Source organism: Temnothorax nylanderi, unplaced genomic scaffold, assembly GCF_030848795.1.
Source record: "Temnothorax nylanderi isolate EJ_2023f unplaced genomic scaffold, tnyl_v1.0 TNYL_tig0064_pilon, whole genome shotgun sequence".
NCBI lineage: Eukaryota > Metazoa > Arthropoda > Insecta > Hymenoptera > Formicidae > Temnothorax > Temnothorax nylanderi.
The window spans coordinates 349,157-364,442 of record NW_027249126.1 but is presented as its reverse complement, the minus strand read 5'-3'; the positions used below and the strand labels follow the sequence as shown (position 1 = coordinate 364,442).

The 15,286-nt window shown below is 43.0% G+C and overlaps 1 protein-coding gene across 8 annotated transcripts in view; it reads left to right on the top strand.

Moving 5' to 3' along the window:
• Positions 1-15,286, top strand: part of LOC139773552 (RNA binding protein fox-1 homolog 2) — a 256,877-nt gene that overhangs the window by 106,286 nt on the left and 135,305 nt on the right. For 5 of the 8 annotated variants that reach the window (XM_071708068.1, XM_071708069.1, XM_071708062.1 and 2 more), the window contains exon 1: positions 8,290-9,013. The exons of 1 other annotated variant lie outside the window; for it this stretch is intronic. In XM_071708068.1, coding sequence (XP_071564169.1) covers positions 9,002-9,013 — 12 coding nt within the window. In that variant the 5' untranslated portion in view covers positions 8,290-9,001. Of the gene's footprint in view, positions 1-8,289; positions 9,014-15,286 lie in introns of those variants that run through there. 2 more of the 8 variants (XM_071708066.1, XM_071708064.1) reach the window with 1 other exon arrangement.

The window sequence follows — 15,286 nt, the reverse complement described above, 5'->3', positions numbered from 1 at the left end:
ATTCAGACGCTTGTTATTCGTATCGGGAACAATTCCATATCCATCGACAAAAATGTTTAATTAATATTATAAAATGGACCGAAGGTCCATTTCTGAGTCTCGAAAAAACAGAGCTATGATCTTCGATGTGGATCTTTTCGTCGTTTACACGAGAAGATCCAGCGCAAGCGTTTAAACACTGCTATGTTTACGCGCCTGTTAAGATCTCTCCCCGATTTGACTACCGGATGGCGCGTGTATACTTATTGCAAGAGAAATATACCGTCGTGGATTTCTTTGACTGACAGGAAGCAGAAGCGTGTGAGAGAATATGAAAAAGATAAGGATCGTATAGCGTATACAGAATTGGTGTGAAAAGTTGTCAAGTTTTGATCACTGAAATTGAGAAATCCGGAATATGATCGGAGAAGATATAAAAATATCCAAATGTGAACTAATAATTTATGAATTTCCAATAACCTTTGCGTCAATGTAGAATCAGGATATGTTAATGCTCAGATAAATCACACAGTCATTTACAATTAAATATCTTTAAATATAATTGAAGTATAAAATTGTAGAACTGAAAAATAATATTATTTAAAAATATCTTTTTGATGTGCGTATGAAAGAGAAACAAATATTTTCCGTTTTATATTTATAAAACGAAAAAAACAATATAATTATATATAAAATCGATCCTAATTGTTCAAGATTCTATATAAAGCGCAATTATTGAAAATATCTTTTAAATGCGATTTTTAAATTTAACTTTTTAATGTAATGTGTAATTATTTTTTATACGAAAAACGTTGGGTCGGATAGCGAAATACTTGTGTCTCTTAAGCTTGAGATAAATTTGTTACGTTTCTTATTTCCGAGTCGCTCCGGAACGTAGACAGCTCGGAATTCGCGTTGCACTTTTTACAGCTGACTGCCGCCCTCTTGAATTTTATTTTGCAGCTGCGTCTGAGAAACATTCGACCTTAGTGGGAGAGCCAATTCGTCAAAGCGTCGTTTCACTTGTCTCACGATTTGCAAAAAATTTTACATTTGCGTTCTTCGTTTAAATAATTTTAATGTTGCTTTGTTTCCTCAAATGCCATAATGTAACTATAGAAAAAGAAACATGAAAGATTTCTTTTGCTTCGACAAAGATTACATTGCATTTAAGAAATATGCAATTTCTCTTTTTTCATTAGACATCTTACAGTTCTCGAGACTCGAGAGCATTCTCAAGGGGATTTAAGCATCCTCGTACAACTAGCAGATCTTAGAAGAATTTTATGATTTATTGCTATTTTTAAGTACCATTATTGACAAATATATGCCACATTTCTTTTCTATCAATCTATCATGTCACAATTAATCAGTTATTTGATTTGATTAAATTGAAACCAACATGTATTAGTAGAAAGAAAGAAGAAAAAAATATCTTGCTACACATTTAATAAGAAGAGAAACAGTTTCTCGATATACTTTATCAAAAGTGCAGTGCGTTGTATTCGCAATATTATCATTGACATTTCGAACTTTGCGCTACGGATAAAAGCTGCCACACACGTTTTCGAACGCGCTACCGTATTTTATCGCACAGGATGTGTTTTAAGGGGAAAAAGAGCGCGAGCGTGTCCCGCCCCTTGCGCGAGATAAAAACGTTCGTGGTCGCATGCATGGCGTGTTTACTACCGCCGAGCTGTCTTCGTTAATCTGGTCGTCGTGTGTAACCTTAAGGTCGTCATGATATATCGGAAACAATTGTAAAACCACGTAAATTAACTTTAAAAAACTTCAGAAGGCTTACGACAGGCATTACGGTTCCGGCATTAAGGGCACGTTTTGTACGCGTTTCGCTAGGAAGATTGAGCACTTTTCTCAGTCAAATAGTTTTTGAAAAAAATTCAGGCACGCTTAATACATCTGTTCAAATGAAGAAATATGAACGATTTCTTCGTGGAATATAAATTTGGCTATTATAGCTATATTATATATAATCGCATCTTTTTTCTTCATTACGACTGATGTGAACAAACTCGTGTTTAAAAGGATTAATTTTGAAATTTTCTAACGCCGTGTAGTGATTTATTCGATTGAGCATCGTAATGCCTTGCATGCTGTATTGGAAATATTAATGCACGTATTTTACATCTATCTTCACCCTCTCTTCCTTTGAGTCGCATGGAGGTTAAATAAGTTAAATAAAGAGTCATATATCTCATCACGTGGATTCATTTTAGCACTCTTACTGAAAATTAATTATTCTGTCGCAACTTTGGCACTCTTCACGGCACTGCACGAGTGACACGCGGATGAAACATTGCAGGTGGGAAGCATCGTATTCGTGTGACGGTATTTTTCGTCACTAACTTTAGATTATCCGAAATATCGTCTTCGGAATGTGGGAGGGGACAAAATAACGTTCTGGTTTTAAATATTTCGAAATATTTCACCAATAATATCGTTCCCACTAAGAATTGCTCTATTAATATTCCTTCGCGCGTAAAAGAGAAGTGCCCTGCCTCGACGGTCGCGAATTGAATTCTCAAGATGTTTATGGTCCTTTGAAGAGCTTTTAAAATTGTAATGGCGCCCATCTATTAAACTGGCGGCCCATTAAGAAGGGAAAAGTCTCGCCGCAATTACGTGACCGATCCTTTAAAGAGGCACGAGTCACGTGAATGACGATGGCTAAATCGTTAGCGGGTGAGCCTAATTTTTTGAGAGCCTTGTAAAACGACTTCGCAAGCATGACGACATTTGGAGTTTCATGTTTCGTAAAATCGCGTATCTAGTTACAAAAGTACAGATATTAAAACTAACACGAACCTCCCTTTTTAAATATCACACCCGTCCGCGTAATTATTTTCCGTAAATAAATAATTAATTTTGCGATTATCTTGAACGCGACGAGATACATTGATTCGCGACAGTCCATTATCGTTGTTGATCAATATCGATTAGAGACTGGACAACAGTTTGGTCGGTCGGTCGCGTATTGATCGGAAACGGATGAGCAAATTCGCACAGAGCGCGGTGGCATCGGTTGAATCATGTTACGCAATACGGCAGTGACATTTCTCATTACAGAAGCTTTGAACTTGTTTATCTCCCAATATATGATAAATGTCATTTCCACGTTGTGTAATACGCTTCGATTGTATCGCACGGAGATTTTCTTCAGCGTGGGAAATTAAATTCCGCGACGATAGCTGACGTGAAATTGAACTTTTGTTTTTTCAGTTCCCACCGCACTCGTAAATGGAACAATGTTTTTGAATCTGCTTTCCACATGTCAAGCGAGATTATCGCGACGTTAGCGATGAATCACTATATGCTCACTAAGTGGGTTCTCAGTGCCACTCGCTCTCGTAGTCGTCATGGAAACGCCACTTCGAGATTCTCTCTTGTCGAGTGTAGGCAGTTTCACGAGAGGTACACGATGTTAATGTCGATCCTTGGGACAATAATGATCGTAATATCTAGTAATATAGATCTGCCGCTCGCCCAAGTATCAGCCGCAATTTGTCTCTTTATTATATCTCCAAGCTTCTTCGAAAATATCTTTTTAAAGTTCGCGAAGTCTTTCGTTGATGCAGAAATATTCATTTTTATTTATTCGATTATAGGCGCGATTCTTTTTTACTTTATTGGCTAATCTATTCAACTGAACGCAAGTGGAACAGCATCTTTTCTTGCTAGACGGCGGAACGTTCTCTTATTTTCCTCCATTAGAGCGGCGTCTGTGATATCGATACTTAAGGAACAGTCCTCCGATGGTATTAAGGGATATAGAGAGGCTAAATCGGAACGCTTCGTTCGGAGCGATCCTCGCGAAATCCCGCGCTCTGAGCGACAAGCGATTCATCGTGCTTTTTTACCTTCGAACAGATCTCTCCGCGTTATCCTCCTGTCGTCGACAGCTTATATAGAATGCACCTCCTCCGTTCCTCTTCGTCGCCTGCGGGATCCACGGCAGAGCCTCCGGGGTATCGTAAAAAAAGGGGGAAGGGATTCGGAAAATCGAAGGCGACCTATAAACCGAGATGTCATCGCGGTACAACGGTCGCTATGCGGCGAACTCCCGTCGTCTCCTCTTTCTAGGGAAATATTTTATAGTCAGGTCGAATATAAGAGACGTAACCTGAATTTTTCCGACAGAAGTAGCTCATGTGATCTTCCCGCGATGTGCCACATCGGACTTTTTTGCCCTTTTTTTAGAACGTTTTATTTCCATGGTGATTTTGCATAGCTTTATCACACTTGACTTCGGTAATCCTGGCCGATGCATTTTTCTTGCCAACGTTACTTTGAATTTCAATTCAATTAAGGGAATGCGTTATTAATAGCGAATTATGTAGCTACCACAGACGTGTACGCATATTTTGTATGACCTAGTATTAGAAATAAATAATTTAATGCGGGAGATCTACCTGCATGACCAATGTTCATCGAACGGAAGTAAAATTGTCCTTAGCAGTTAACACAAATAATACACTGGGTGACAATAATAATACACCACTGACATACTCGTAAGCCCCGAGCTAGCCGGGCCGTTAATCAAATATTCATTAGATCGTCTAGATGTAGCATCATTTAATATTTAATTATTAAATTCATCCGTGATTTCATTGCGGCTTGCGACGGCGCGGCGTTGCCGGGAGAATTTCCATGTTAATCATCAGGAGTATTGTTTCGCCCGTATTATTATGGCGCAGATAATTATCTCCGTCGACTCTAATGTTGCGTTCTTTCCCCGATACAACGAGCGTGCGTAGATTCCTCGGCCCGTATTCATATGCCTCATGTGCGCGCGATACTTTGTTCCCATCCGAGATCCGATAAATTTATCCTCCTCGATCTCTCCCTCCCTCCCTCTCTCTCTCTCTCTTTCTCTCTCTGCTTCCTCTCTCCGCCCGCCCTTATCCTTCTCCCTTAGGATTCCCCGTTTGCCCCGCGGCGTCCGTGAGGTCGAACGTAAAACATTTATAGTATCAGGACCGTGCAAGCTGCGGGGTACTGGCATACCAGGACTCTGAATGGCGTCGTCGTTCGTCGGATATGCGCGCATGTGCGCTCCAGCTGCAACGCACGTCCACGCGTGGAGGGTTCTAAAAATATGCGCGCGCGCGCGGCCACCCCGAGTGCACTTGAAACTGCAGCAGCAGCAGCAGCAGTAGCAACAGCCGAGTCCGTGGGAGAGAAAATGAGATAGGCCGCGATTTTACAACGCCCAGTTTGATATCGCGCACTGCCTTACGGAGAATTCGGCGCAAAAAGCGTAATCGTATATGTTCATATTGAGAAAAGGATCGCTTTGAAATTGGCGATCGCAAATTAAGCATTAAGCAAATTTTTTAAATATCTTTATTTTCTATCTAATTCTTATATTATGATACTTGCTTATATGACAAAATTAATATTTGTTGAAGTAGTAAGTATAAATAATAGTATAATCGGAGAATAATTTGTTAATCGGCTTAAAGACAAATTGCATATAGTTTTTTGTTTATGATGTTTTCTAAAATCTCTTACAAATATATAAGAGTTATACAAAATTATTTAAAATAAGAACAAATTCACGAAAAATTCACAATTGGATTTTAAGTAGACTTCGTTCTCGCTTTTTTGGCGTTTATAAATTTCTATACTAATGTTTTTTATTTCTTTCCTGAGAAAACGTACTCCAGCGTTCACCGTTGCGGAGAATCGTATGCATTTGATATTTCCTTCAATATCACAATACGTTTTATGGTCATCGATAGTAAGTGCGTCGTGTGCATATATCCTCTGCATAAATGAGGATATCTTTATATCTCCACTAGCTCGATCACGCCACTGACAGTGCAGCGAAAATCCCTTTCCATCTGGAGGCCGTGCGGCCGCGTTATTCTAAGCACTATAGCTTTTGCACCCTCTCGTCCCATCTCTTGGTTTCTATGGTGATTCGAAGAGGGGTTCGCGTCCCCTGTGGGTCGTCTCGCAGGTTGATTGCCGGTATATATAGCTCTGGCTATACATACACGATGCGATCCATAAGAGGCGAAATACTTCCTACTTTTTGCATATACATGTAACCGCCCGGCCGTTCGCAATATATAACATTTACCCTTTGTATATCTCTCTGTCATCGCTCGTTATATCGGAAGGGGTAAACGCGATGTGGAATAACGAGAGGGCGTATATGGCGATCGATTCATCGCGATAAATTATAACGAACCGTAAACTTAAATCGCGGACTCGACATCTCGGCGCATCTATTCATTGTTATCGCGGAATTCCAAATCCGCGGGGGATTTACGTCGTTAATAAATGAATATACGTCGCGGTGTATATCAACGAGAAAAAAATCGCGTGTCTCGCGTCCAGCGGTTATAAATTGTAATTACCAGCGACACTACGGAACATCGCGGTATCGCGCGTTTAACGTTTTTCGTCTCTCCGTCTCCGCGCGCCGCGCCGCGCCGGGGTGGACAAACGCGCGAGCGCGCGAGCACGGGGGCGGAAATGGACAGTCCCTGGCCAAATTCCAGGGGTATAAATTGTCGGGATTTCATTGTCTCCCGCGCTTCCGGCAGCTCCTCCACCGAACTTTTCCACGCGCTCTCGTCAGTCGATTTCACCGGCACGAACTTCCGAGCGCTCTGGTTGACTTTATTGAACCGGACGAACGCGACGAACGCGCGACGAGGCAGACTGAAATAATAGTCTGCCGCCTCTAGACGACGGTGTAACCCGGGCTTACCAGCACCAGCGTCATAATTACAGACCACGATCGATAACTTATCACTCGGAAACTCGTAGCACGTACACCAAGCCTACCTCAAGTTAATAGTTCTTGATCAAATATGATACATTCCCATATCCTTTTTAGTATTGCTTGTAACATGATTTATTATGTGAAGAAAGAACATTGTGATTTTTTTAAATCCTCCACGGAAAATATATAAAAAAAACCCGCCAAATAGTAACTTATATACACACGTATAATTTCGTTAATTTTCCTCAATTTTTTGCGTCAAAATGAGAACATTTAAATTTCCTATTAATACTTAAACACGCGTAGAGTCGATCAGAAACAATTTGAAAATTACTTCTGTGAAATTATTTTTAGAGAGATATATCGTGTGAGATATATGAAGCGATACGTCGGATGTGTGTAATTATCTTTCATGGACTTGTGATGTTGGAGGAGCGCTAAGTATATTTCATTCGACGAAGTTCAAACCGCCAGGAGTTAGTAAAATTTCGAGTCCATTAGATGGATGATCCACGGGGATTATACGAGAAGTTTTGTTAAGGCGGTACGTACTCGCGCGAATGAAACACGGATTACGGAACCGACGCGACGCGGCTTATTCTCACGTCGAAGCGATCGAGAGAGAGAGCACACGTGGATTAACATCGCGGGTGAATGAAAAAGGGCACATCGCGCGCTTATCGGGAGAAAGATCAGGAGAAAAAAAGTGCTGTTTACGAGCGGCATTAAAGCAATAATGAGCACGCGACGCGCGCGGGCGCGAGAAGACGATTGCGCGAAGTAACGAGCGGTGAACGATTCCGCAATCGTGTGTAATTGCCTGGCTTCGGGCACGTTTCTGGGGAATGAAAGTAAACGAGGAATCGATTATCGTCCTCCCGATGAGCATCTTCGCACTTCTCTCTCTCTCGAGTATCTTCTCGAAGAGCGCGGTTTGAGATGCGACGCGGTCCGAGAATTCGTGACTCGCTTAGATTGTTTTAAATTTATTCCACGCGCGCTTACGCACTAAAAGAAGAGATTTAAACATCTTTGTTTGACGCAAAAAAAGTATTGAGCAATTAACAAAATTATATAATTACAAAATACTTGTAATCACATAAAGATATGAAATAAATACGAAAGCGTATCCGAATGAGACATCAGTTACACGAGGGGGAAGGCATTTCTGAAATAATTGGTGTTATCTTTCAAATTAGTTTATTTATTGATTAAAAATTGAGAAATTCATATGTAAATATATAGATTATTTCAGATGTAGCGCAGAGCATGCTTTTAACATTCCAGGCAATATTCGCGGTGCCTTCTCCGCGAACGATTACTGTATTACGATATATACATATATGCACGCGCGTATGTAAATAAGGCGTAAGTAAAGATAACATTTACCGAAACGGCTTTAATTAACCGCGGGACGGCACAACACATGCGCTCCGATCGAGCGTTCGATTCTCGCAGCGATGGCAGTGGTGCGCGTGGACGACCGCGGGGCGGCGCTGGCGGCGGCGTGCCGCGGCGGCGGCGCTACTGGTCAATGGCGCCGGTTGATAGCGGGATCGTTGTTAGTCACAGCGGGACCACGTACAGTGGCGGTCGTGGAGTCAGAATCGTGAGAACGGCGAGAGGCAGACAAAAGGAGAGGAAAAACGGGGCGATCGCGAGAGCGGACTGACCGAGGGGAGGACTGGAACAACGAACGTGCGACAGGAGGGTGAAAGAGAACAGTCGAACGAGCGTTCCGGCACGGTGTTACGCGCTCCGATTCCCGGCAACACAGAGCCCCGCCGCCGTCGCTCGTCGTCGTCGTCGTCGTCATCGTCGCCGCCGCCACCGTCGTCTCTCGAACGTGCGCTAATCCGGTGCGTGGCCCCCGACTTGTGTGCGCGCGCGCGCGCGCGTATGCCTCTCGCGTGTTTTCGTCGTTCGCGCTGAGTGTGGCTGAGTGCGGTAGCCGAGCAAGAGGTGGACGGTACGTCGTCGGTTGGTTTCCGTTTGTGCTTTAACATCGTGTCGCGCGCGGCGGAGAGACGTGCTGTCGAGCGACGCGTATAGTGTGTCCAACTGAGAGATAGAGGAGTGCCAGGAACAAAAGGAGAGGAGGAGGAGGCGTCGGTGTAGAAGAAGGAAGAGAGGAGGATACGGTGGAGGTGTTGAAGGGGCGGGAGGCGGTGGTGCGGAGCGACGGATTTGTTTTCTTGCACAACGGTGGAGCAAAACGGCCTCAAGCTGTGGGGCTCTGGGGCGTTTTTCCTTCCTCCGCAAGGGATGTACTACCCTGTAAGTGTTCCTTCACCGTAAACCGTTATTAATCACGCGACAAAAGCGGGGAGAGGCGTCGCGTCGTCCTCTCCGCTCCGCTCCGCTCCGCTCCGCGGCGGCCGCGAGCGCTCTTAAATAAATCAACGGCTGCGTGCCCACTTTCCCTCGTCGCGTTCGCACGAGGCGCGCTCCGACCTCCGACGCGAAGGCGTCGTCGGTTCGATAGAAGGCGCCGGATCGGCGGACCACGCTTCCCGTCGGCGCGCGTTCACTCGCGTCGCGGCTTCGACGCGCCGAGACGACCGGGCGGAGATGGCGGGAAGAACGGACGTTCCTCTCGCATCCGCGCCGCTCCATCTCCGCTTCCGGTCTCGCTCGGAGCCTCTTAGAAGATCAGCGCGCGTTTTTCGGCAACGGACGAATCCGATCGCATCCACGCGTCAGGTTTCACGCGGCGCGACGACTCCGTCGTCGCGGCTCCCCGTCTCGCCTCACATGACGAGAAATCGACAATATTTTTGTTATTTTCTTCCCTCGCGTAGAAGCGCGCTCGAGTTTCTTTCGTAATTTTAACACGTGGCTTTTTTCCAATCGGCACGAGACGGACGGCGCGGCGCGGCGCGCAACTCTCATCGATCCCGACGCTCGTGTCTGTCCTGCCGGAGTAGTTGCCTTCGCGTCCTTTTCCTTTTTCCCTCTCTCTCTCATTCCCGCTTCGACCCTCGCTGCCTCCTCGTCGCGCCAACGCAACGCAACGCAACGCAACGCAGCGCACGAACGAGACGCACGAAATCGCGTGAGCGTCGAGAGAGCCCGACGGTGAATGTCCTTGAGCGTCGCTGGCGTCCGCTGTCCTCCCGGCCACGCCGCGCCGGTGAATCTTTGTTCCGTGGCCGGGATTACAGTGTTGTAGGTTACGTTCGCCTCCCCGCGCCCGCGGAGGCGCGAACGGGAAAGCGAGAGATGGACGGCGGGAAAGAGAGGGAGAAAGAGAAAGGGAAAGGACGAGGGAGCGTGGGAAAGAGCGAGACGGCCGAGAAAGAGAAAGAGAGTCGGGCTGCTAGCTCGTTTTCGGAGCGACGCGACGCGGCCGGAGGAGAGAGAGACGCCTCGTCGTCGTCGATGGCGCGCGGCTCGTTTTAGCGAGAGACGAACGCGGAGATCCTCTTCGATTTATTTAACGGCGAGAGAAATGCAGCTGCCCGATGCGACGCGTTGCGAGTGAAAGTAAAATAGCACGTCGCGTCTCGCCGCTAGTCGTCGTGCACGCGGTAAATTGAACCCTGGTAAACAACGTTCTAAAATAGTCCCCGGGGTTAACGATAACGCTGGAATGTTTCTCGACGTTGTGCTAGTGACGGCTCTGACGTCATCTTATTTCTCTTTATTTATTTTAGCGTAAAATTGTGGTTAAAATAATTGTTGAGCATTTGTATCATTGGGATATTGCAGTGTCATGCTTTGTCGGCGATATAAATTGGCGTATATTCTCAGGATTTGTGAAATAGGGTAGATAAATTGATGGGAAATTATTGGCCGTACTCCAAGACGCGATACGAATTTAACGAGTAATGTAATGGCTGATCGATGATAATAGGATAGAATCATAGAACAAATAGAGTAAGTTTTATTTTTTTAAAGAAAAGACAACGAGAAAGTAATAAGAATGAGACACTCATTCACTGATGTCCAGAATTTAACATACTTCTTTACAAATACATTTGTAGATCGATATAGAAACGAGAAATATGCGGTTTGTATGAAAAAAATCGAATAAGCGGACTAATTCCGCTTTCCCTGCCGGCATACCGTCAGCAAAAATTTCCACAATTTTCAACGTATCTCCGTTATCGATATATTTAAAATAACGTGAAACCACACAGGCGTCTGACATTTTTGTTCGAGCGAGGTAACGTGAAACGAGCACGTGTGGAGTGAGTCGCTTTTGTTCGCCGGGCTTCGGCTGCGCGCGCGTTATTTTTGTATATGCGTTTCGTATACCCGAGCGCAGGTAGACGCTCCAAAACGGAGTGGAATACCGGCTTTTCCGGACCGAAGCCGGCGGCACGGTCCCCGCGCTCGCACGAAAGGTAGGGCCCCCCTCTTTTGTGCGCACAGTCACCGGTGGAGGATTGAATTTCGCTCACAATAAAGCTGACCTTTTTTTCTTTCGTCCTCGGTAGGCCGTGTACATCGTTTCGGCTGTGAATCCGTGCTGTGAATCCGTCGTTAGTTTCATTGGAAGGACCGCCCGAAACTGAAGGTTTGAGTCGTCCAACCTAGGGTTAACCCGGGAGACCGAGGAATCGAGGAAACGAGTGCGGCATCGATCGTTTCTCATGCATCGAGCCTCATTAAACGGTCGATGCGTTTGGAAAACGCAATGTCGCGCGGCGACGATCGACACCGCACGTAAGGGACTCGATTCCTCGCGAAACCGCGAATTTTCTTGCGATCGCGGAAAGGTAAATCAGGTCACGCGGCGGTGGAATACTTACGTTTCGCGAAACAACAATAGTATATAAACACTTCCGTCCTACTCGTTTCCTTTACTTCGCCTTTAATATCACGTTTTCCAAGCGACTTGGATTTATACCGCGCTCTCGCCGCACGGAAAACGATTTAGCATATTTTTATTAAAAACATGCAAAAAGTGCTGACATATAATTTCTCTCCTCTTTTTTCCACTTTTTGCCCTCTCCGTGCGAGTAAAATAATTCTCCTCGCGCGACAAAGCCGCTGGTTGCGCGCCCAGTCGGTTGGGTTGGCTGCAATAAATCTCGCGCGTGTTGCACCTTGAGTCGCGAAATAATTCGGAGCAGGGAGTATAGTGTGTGTATCTCGCCGCTTCCGCGCAGCAGCGCCTTTCTATTTCGTCACACAGGCCAACGGAGCCGAGCACGTGTTTTTCTTACGCGCGTTCCTGCGGCGCGTGTTGGAACAGTGCTTTCTTACGACGCCTTGTTGCGTCACGCAGCGTAGCCGAGTAGTCATATCTCGCTTTTTTTGCACAAGTACAGGTTGACGTTTTTGCTCAGCCGCGAATCAGGTGGCACGCCAAGAAATCGATCAATTGATCACTCGACTTGTCCCCACGATTTGCGACCGACTTGGACGTAATTCGATTGAAATTGTCTACATTGCTAAACCGGCATAAAGTCAACATATTATCGCAGAGATAAATATATAGCAGATACTGTATTGACTTTACTATTAAACTGACTATCATTTGTCGATGTGTACTTGCAAAGACAAGTAAATTTTCACATCTTATATTCCGTCCCGAAAAACGCGAGTTTGCGATCGATAAATTCATAGAAAATGTGTTAAGATATATCATATTATTGCATGCTAAATACAGGAAATATATTGAGTCGATTTCTAATATGTAAATGACAATACTTTGTAAATTAAAAGATTAGTCTCTATTATAGCAGTTTGACTAGCATTGATGTTACATTAAAAAAAAATCGAATTTAACGTTATGTGTTTCACGCGACAACGATGAGCAAGTTAATATTAGGTGATACGTGACTCAATACCGATATATTGTGGATAGACGACACGGTTCTAACGTGCTGGCGCTGTTATTGACTGAAAAATTGATTTGTGGGTCAAGTGTCAATTGTTCTCCGATATAGCATGTTCGAAATGTTAGCTTTTGTGTCGGTGATGCTCCACGTTTGATCAATTTTCATACGACTCACTGTATTGCTTCCGTGTATGCCGACGTGCAGTTTTTTGCGAGAGAGATATATATGCCTCGCATTGGAATTGTCGCGTATATTCCCCTCGTGCGATGTTTCCGTTTCGCGTAGTAGTTGTCTTTTTTTTTTTTTTGGTTAATGCATATTTCAGGATGTAGGTCAGATCTAGTTATTTCGAGCCAGTCTACCGATACTTTACTTTGAACGGCATCTTCGTTTAACCTTTCTTCGTTTAACCTGCTCCTTACAAAAGCATCTACGAGATTCAAAGGGATATTTCTTTACAAAGCGGCAATATTTTCTATGCATTGCCTTTTTGCAGAGAGAAAAATACAAGTTATACGACAAAGCTATTTTTTGAAACAATAGTTCTGCACTTATAATGCTAAATATGCACGATCATAAAATCGCCTTTTTTGCGAGTATCGTGTAATATCGTTCAATGTATTATCAATTAAGTTTGAACGTCTCGAGTTTATCGCGATGATAATAACTTGGAACTTTTTGCATATAATAGTCTTTGTAGAAGACAGTACATTTACAAGTTCGTAACATTATCGCTTCAATTTACTCTTATTTTGAAAGTAGATAAGAGCTTTTTCCTTTTTTTTTACTATCTACGTGTTTTGCGGCGCCAATGTCGCGTTGTCAATGATATTCTCAGTGCGTGCCTCACACGTTAGAAGAGCATCTCTTTCTCTCGGCTAACCGCGCATCTTGTATTCGCTCGATATTCGCTTGCGTGACGTACTTTACCCGCGTCTCTGCTTAATTTTTTTGTTTTTGCACCGCGCGATCGTAGCGATCGACTTTCGAAAGGAGTTCTCTTTACTGCAGAGATGAAGAAAAAGTAGAAAGGAAGAGGTGAACTTGCTCTTTCGCGATTGCTAAAATTGAACACGTGTTTTATGTGTGACTTTTATAAAACTTTTTACAATATACATATATATTTTATAAGCATTTTGTATACATTTGCATAATATAGTGAAAACTCTTAATTCCATTAATTTTTAATTTTGTTTCGTTCTTTTTTCAATATTTGAATTTGCCTTGGAAGACTCTTATTCTTGCTTGTATTTAGTGTTAACGTCCTTTTTTTACTTTCGCTACTTTTACTTTCGTACTATTTGCGAACACGCTTTTGCTTCAAATCAAGCATGTTTAATCCGCGATAGTACGCGAAACATCTTACATGTATCGAGTGTCGCGTGCGAAAACTCTTGAAACTTTTTTGAACTTTAAAATGTAACAAACTATTTTTATATATTTTTTCTTTTCAACGAGTTGCGTAACATAAAACGGCGTCATTCCAAGAATAAAGTGTACCTTACAATTATCCGTGCTATTAGCATCTTTTCTTTTGTATTGATCGAAAATGTTTTATACCGAAATATTTTTCTCAGCATACATTACTTGATTCGCTTCAAGTATTTTTGTATGATTGAAGTTTCGTGATGCACACAGTAAGAACTTGCTAATGGCGGTTAATTTTTGCTCGCAAGATGACATCGAGGAGAAGAGTTCTCAACCTCTTTGCAAACAAAAAATGCACTTCCTACTTCAAGCTAATAAGTGTTGATAGGATTTTTCATTAAGCAATATTAGCATTAGAATTTATTACAAGAATCTGTTCGAGTCTAATGATTTGACCGTGAAAATTGTATCGCGCTGACATTGCAAACGTGCATTATTGTAACAAAACCTTAAAATATTAGTCGCAAATATGGATGACGCCCAAAAATTCTCTAACTTGTGTTTTATGAATTATTATAAGCGCGCAACGTCGTTATATTTGTTATCTGCGTCATACATATTTTGATTCGTGTCCAGCATAAATAATATTCCATCAGTATCCATCTGTTTTTTTTTTAAGCTACAAATATTCCCGTAATATTAAGTCGAGATCTCTTCGCTTCGAGCGAACGTGAATAAATTCTATCGCACAATAGATAGCCATTTCTTATTATAGTTCCTCTCGTGCAGTCAATTCGCAGTTTTTAACCGTTATTTGAGTAAGTGGAATTCACTAGGTCCAGAAGTCGCTATATCCGTTGTTGATGATGTAATATTATGATCGTTGGGGAAAACGTTTGCGCGCGTATAAAATGAAAGGAAGTTTCACTTTAGGCTAAAGCTATGTTTTAGCATCGTTAACCCTGCGATAAATACGTGTCAAGGTCTTTTTTGCATGTCTACCCATTGTTTTTCACGCGCGAATGCGCGCGTTGAGAATTAACACTTGCAAATGTGGCCACGACGTGAGAAAATTGAAAGCGCGTAATTAGCAGAACATGCTGTTTTTTCCTGCATAAATTGAATTAAATCGTTCAATGTATTTTTTAGTTTAATGTATTAATAAACTGATAATAAGGGATTTTTTCGCCAATGTAGTTGCTAGTTAAGCATTTTTTATACATGCTAGATTTTACTGTGAATAAAATAATTTGCAAATACGAATATAAAGTGTATGCAACTCTTTGATTAGACATTTAAATTGAGTTAGCTATTTTATTTAATAGAACGTGAAAATATAAACGCAGTATGGAATTTTTATTAAATTCTACTGACAAGTTTTTTAGCTTTT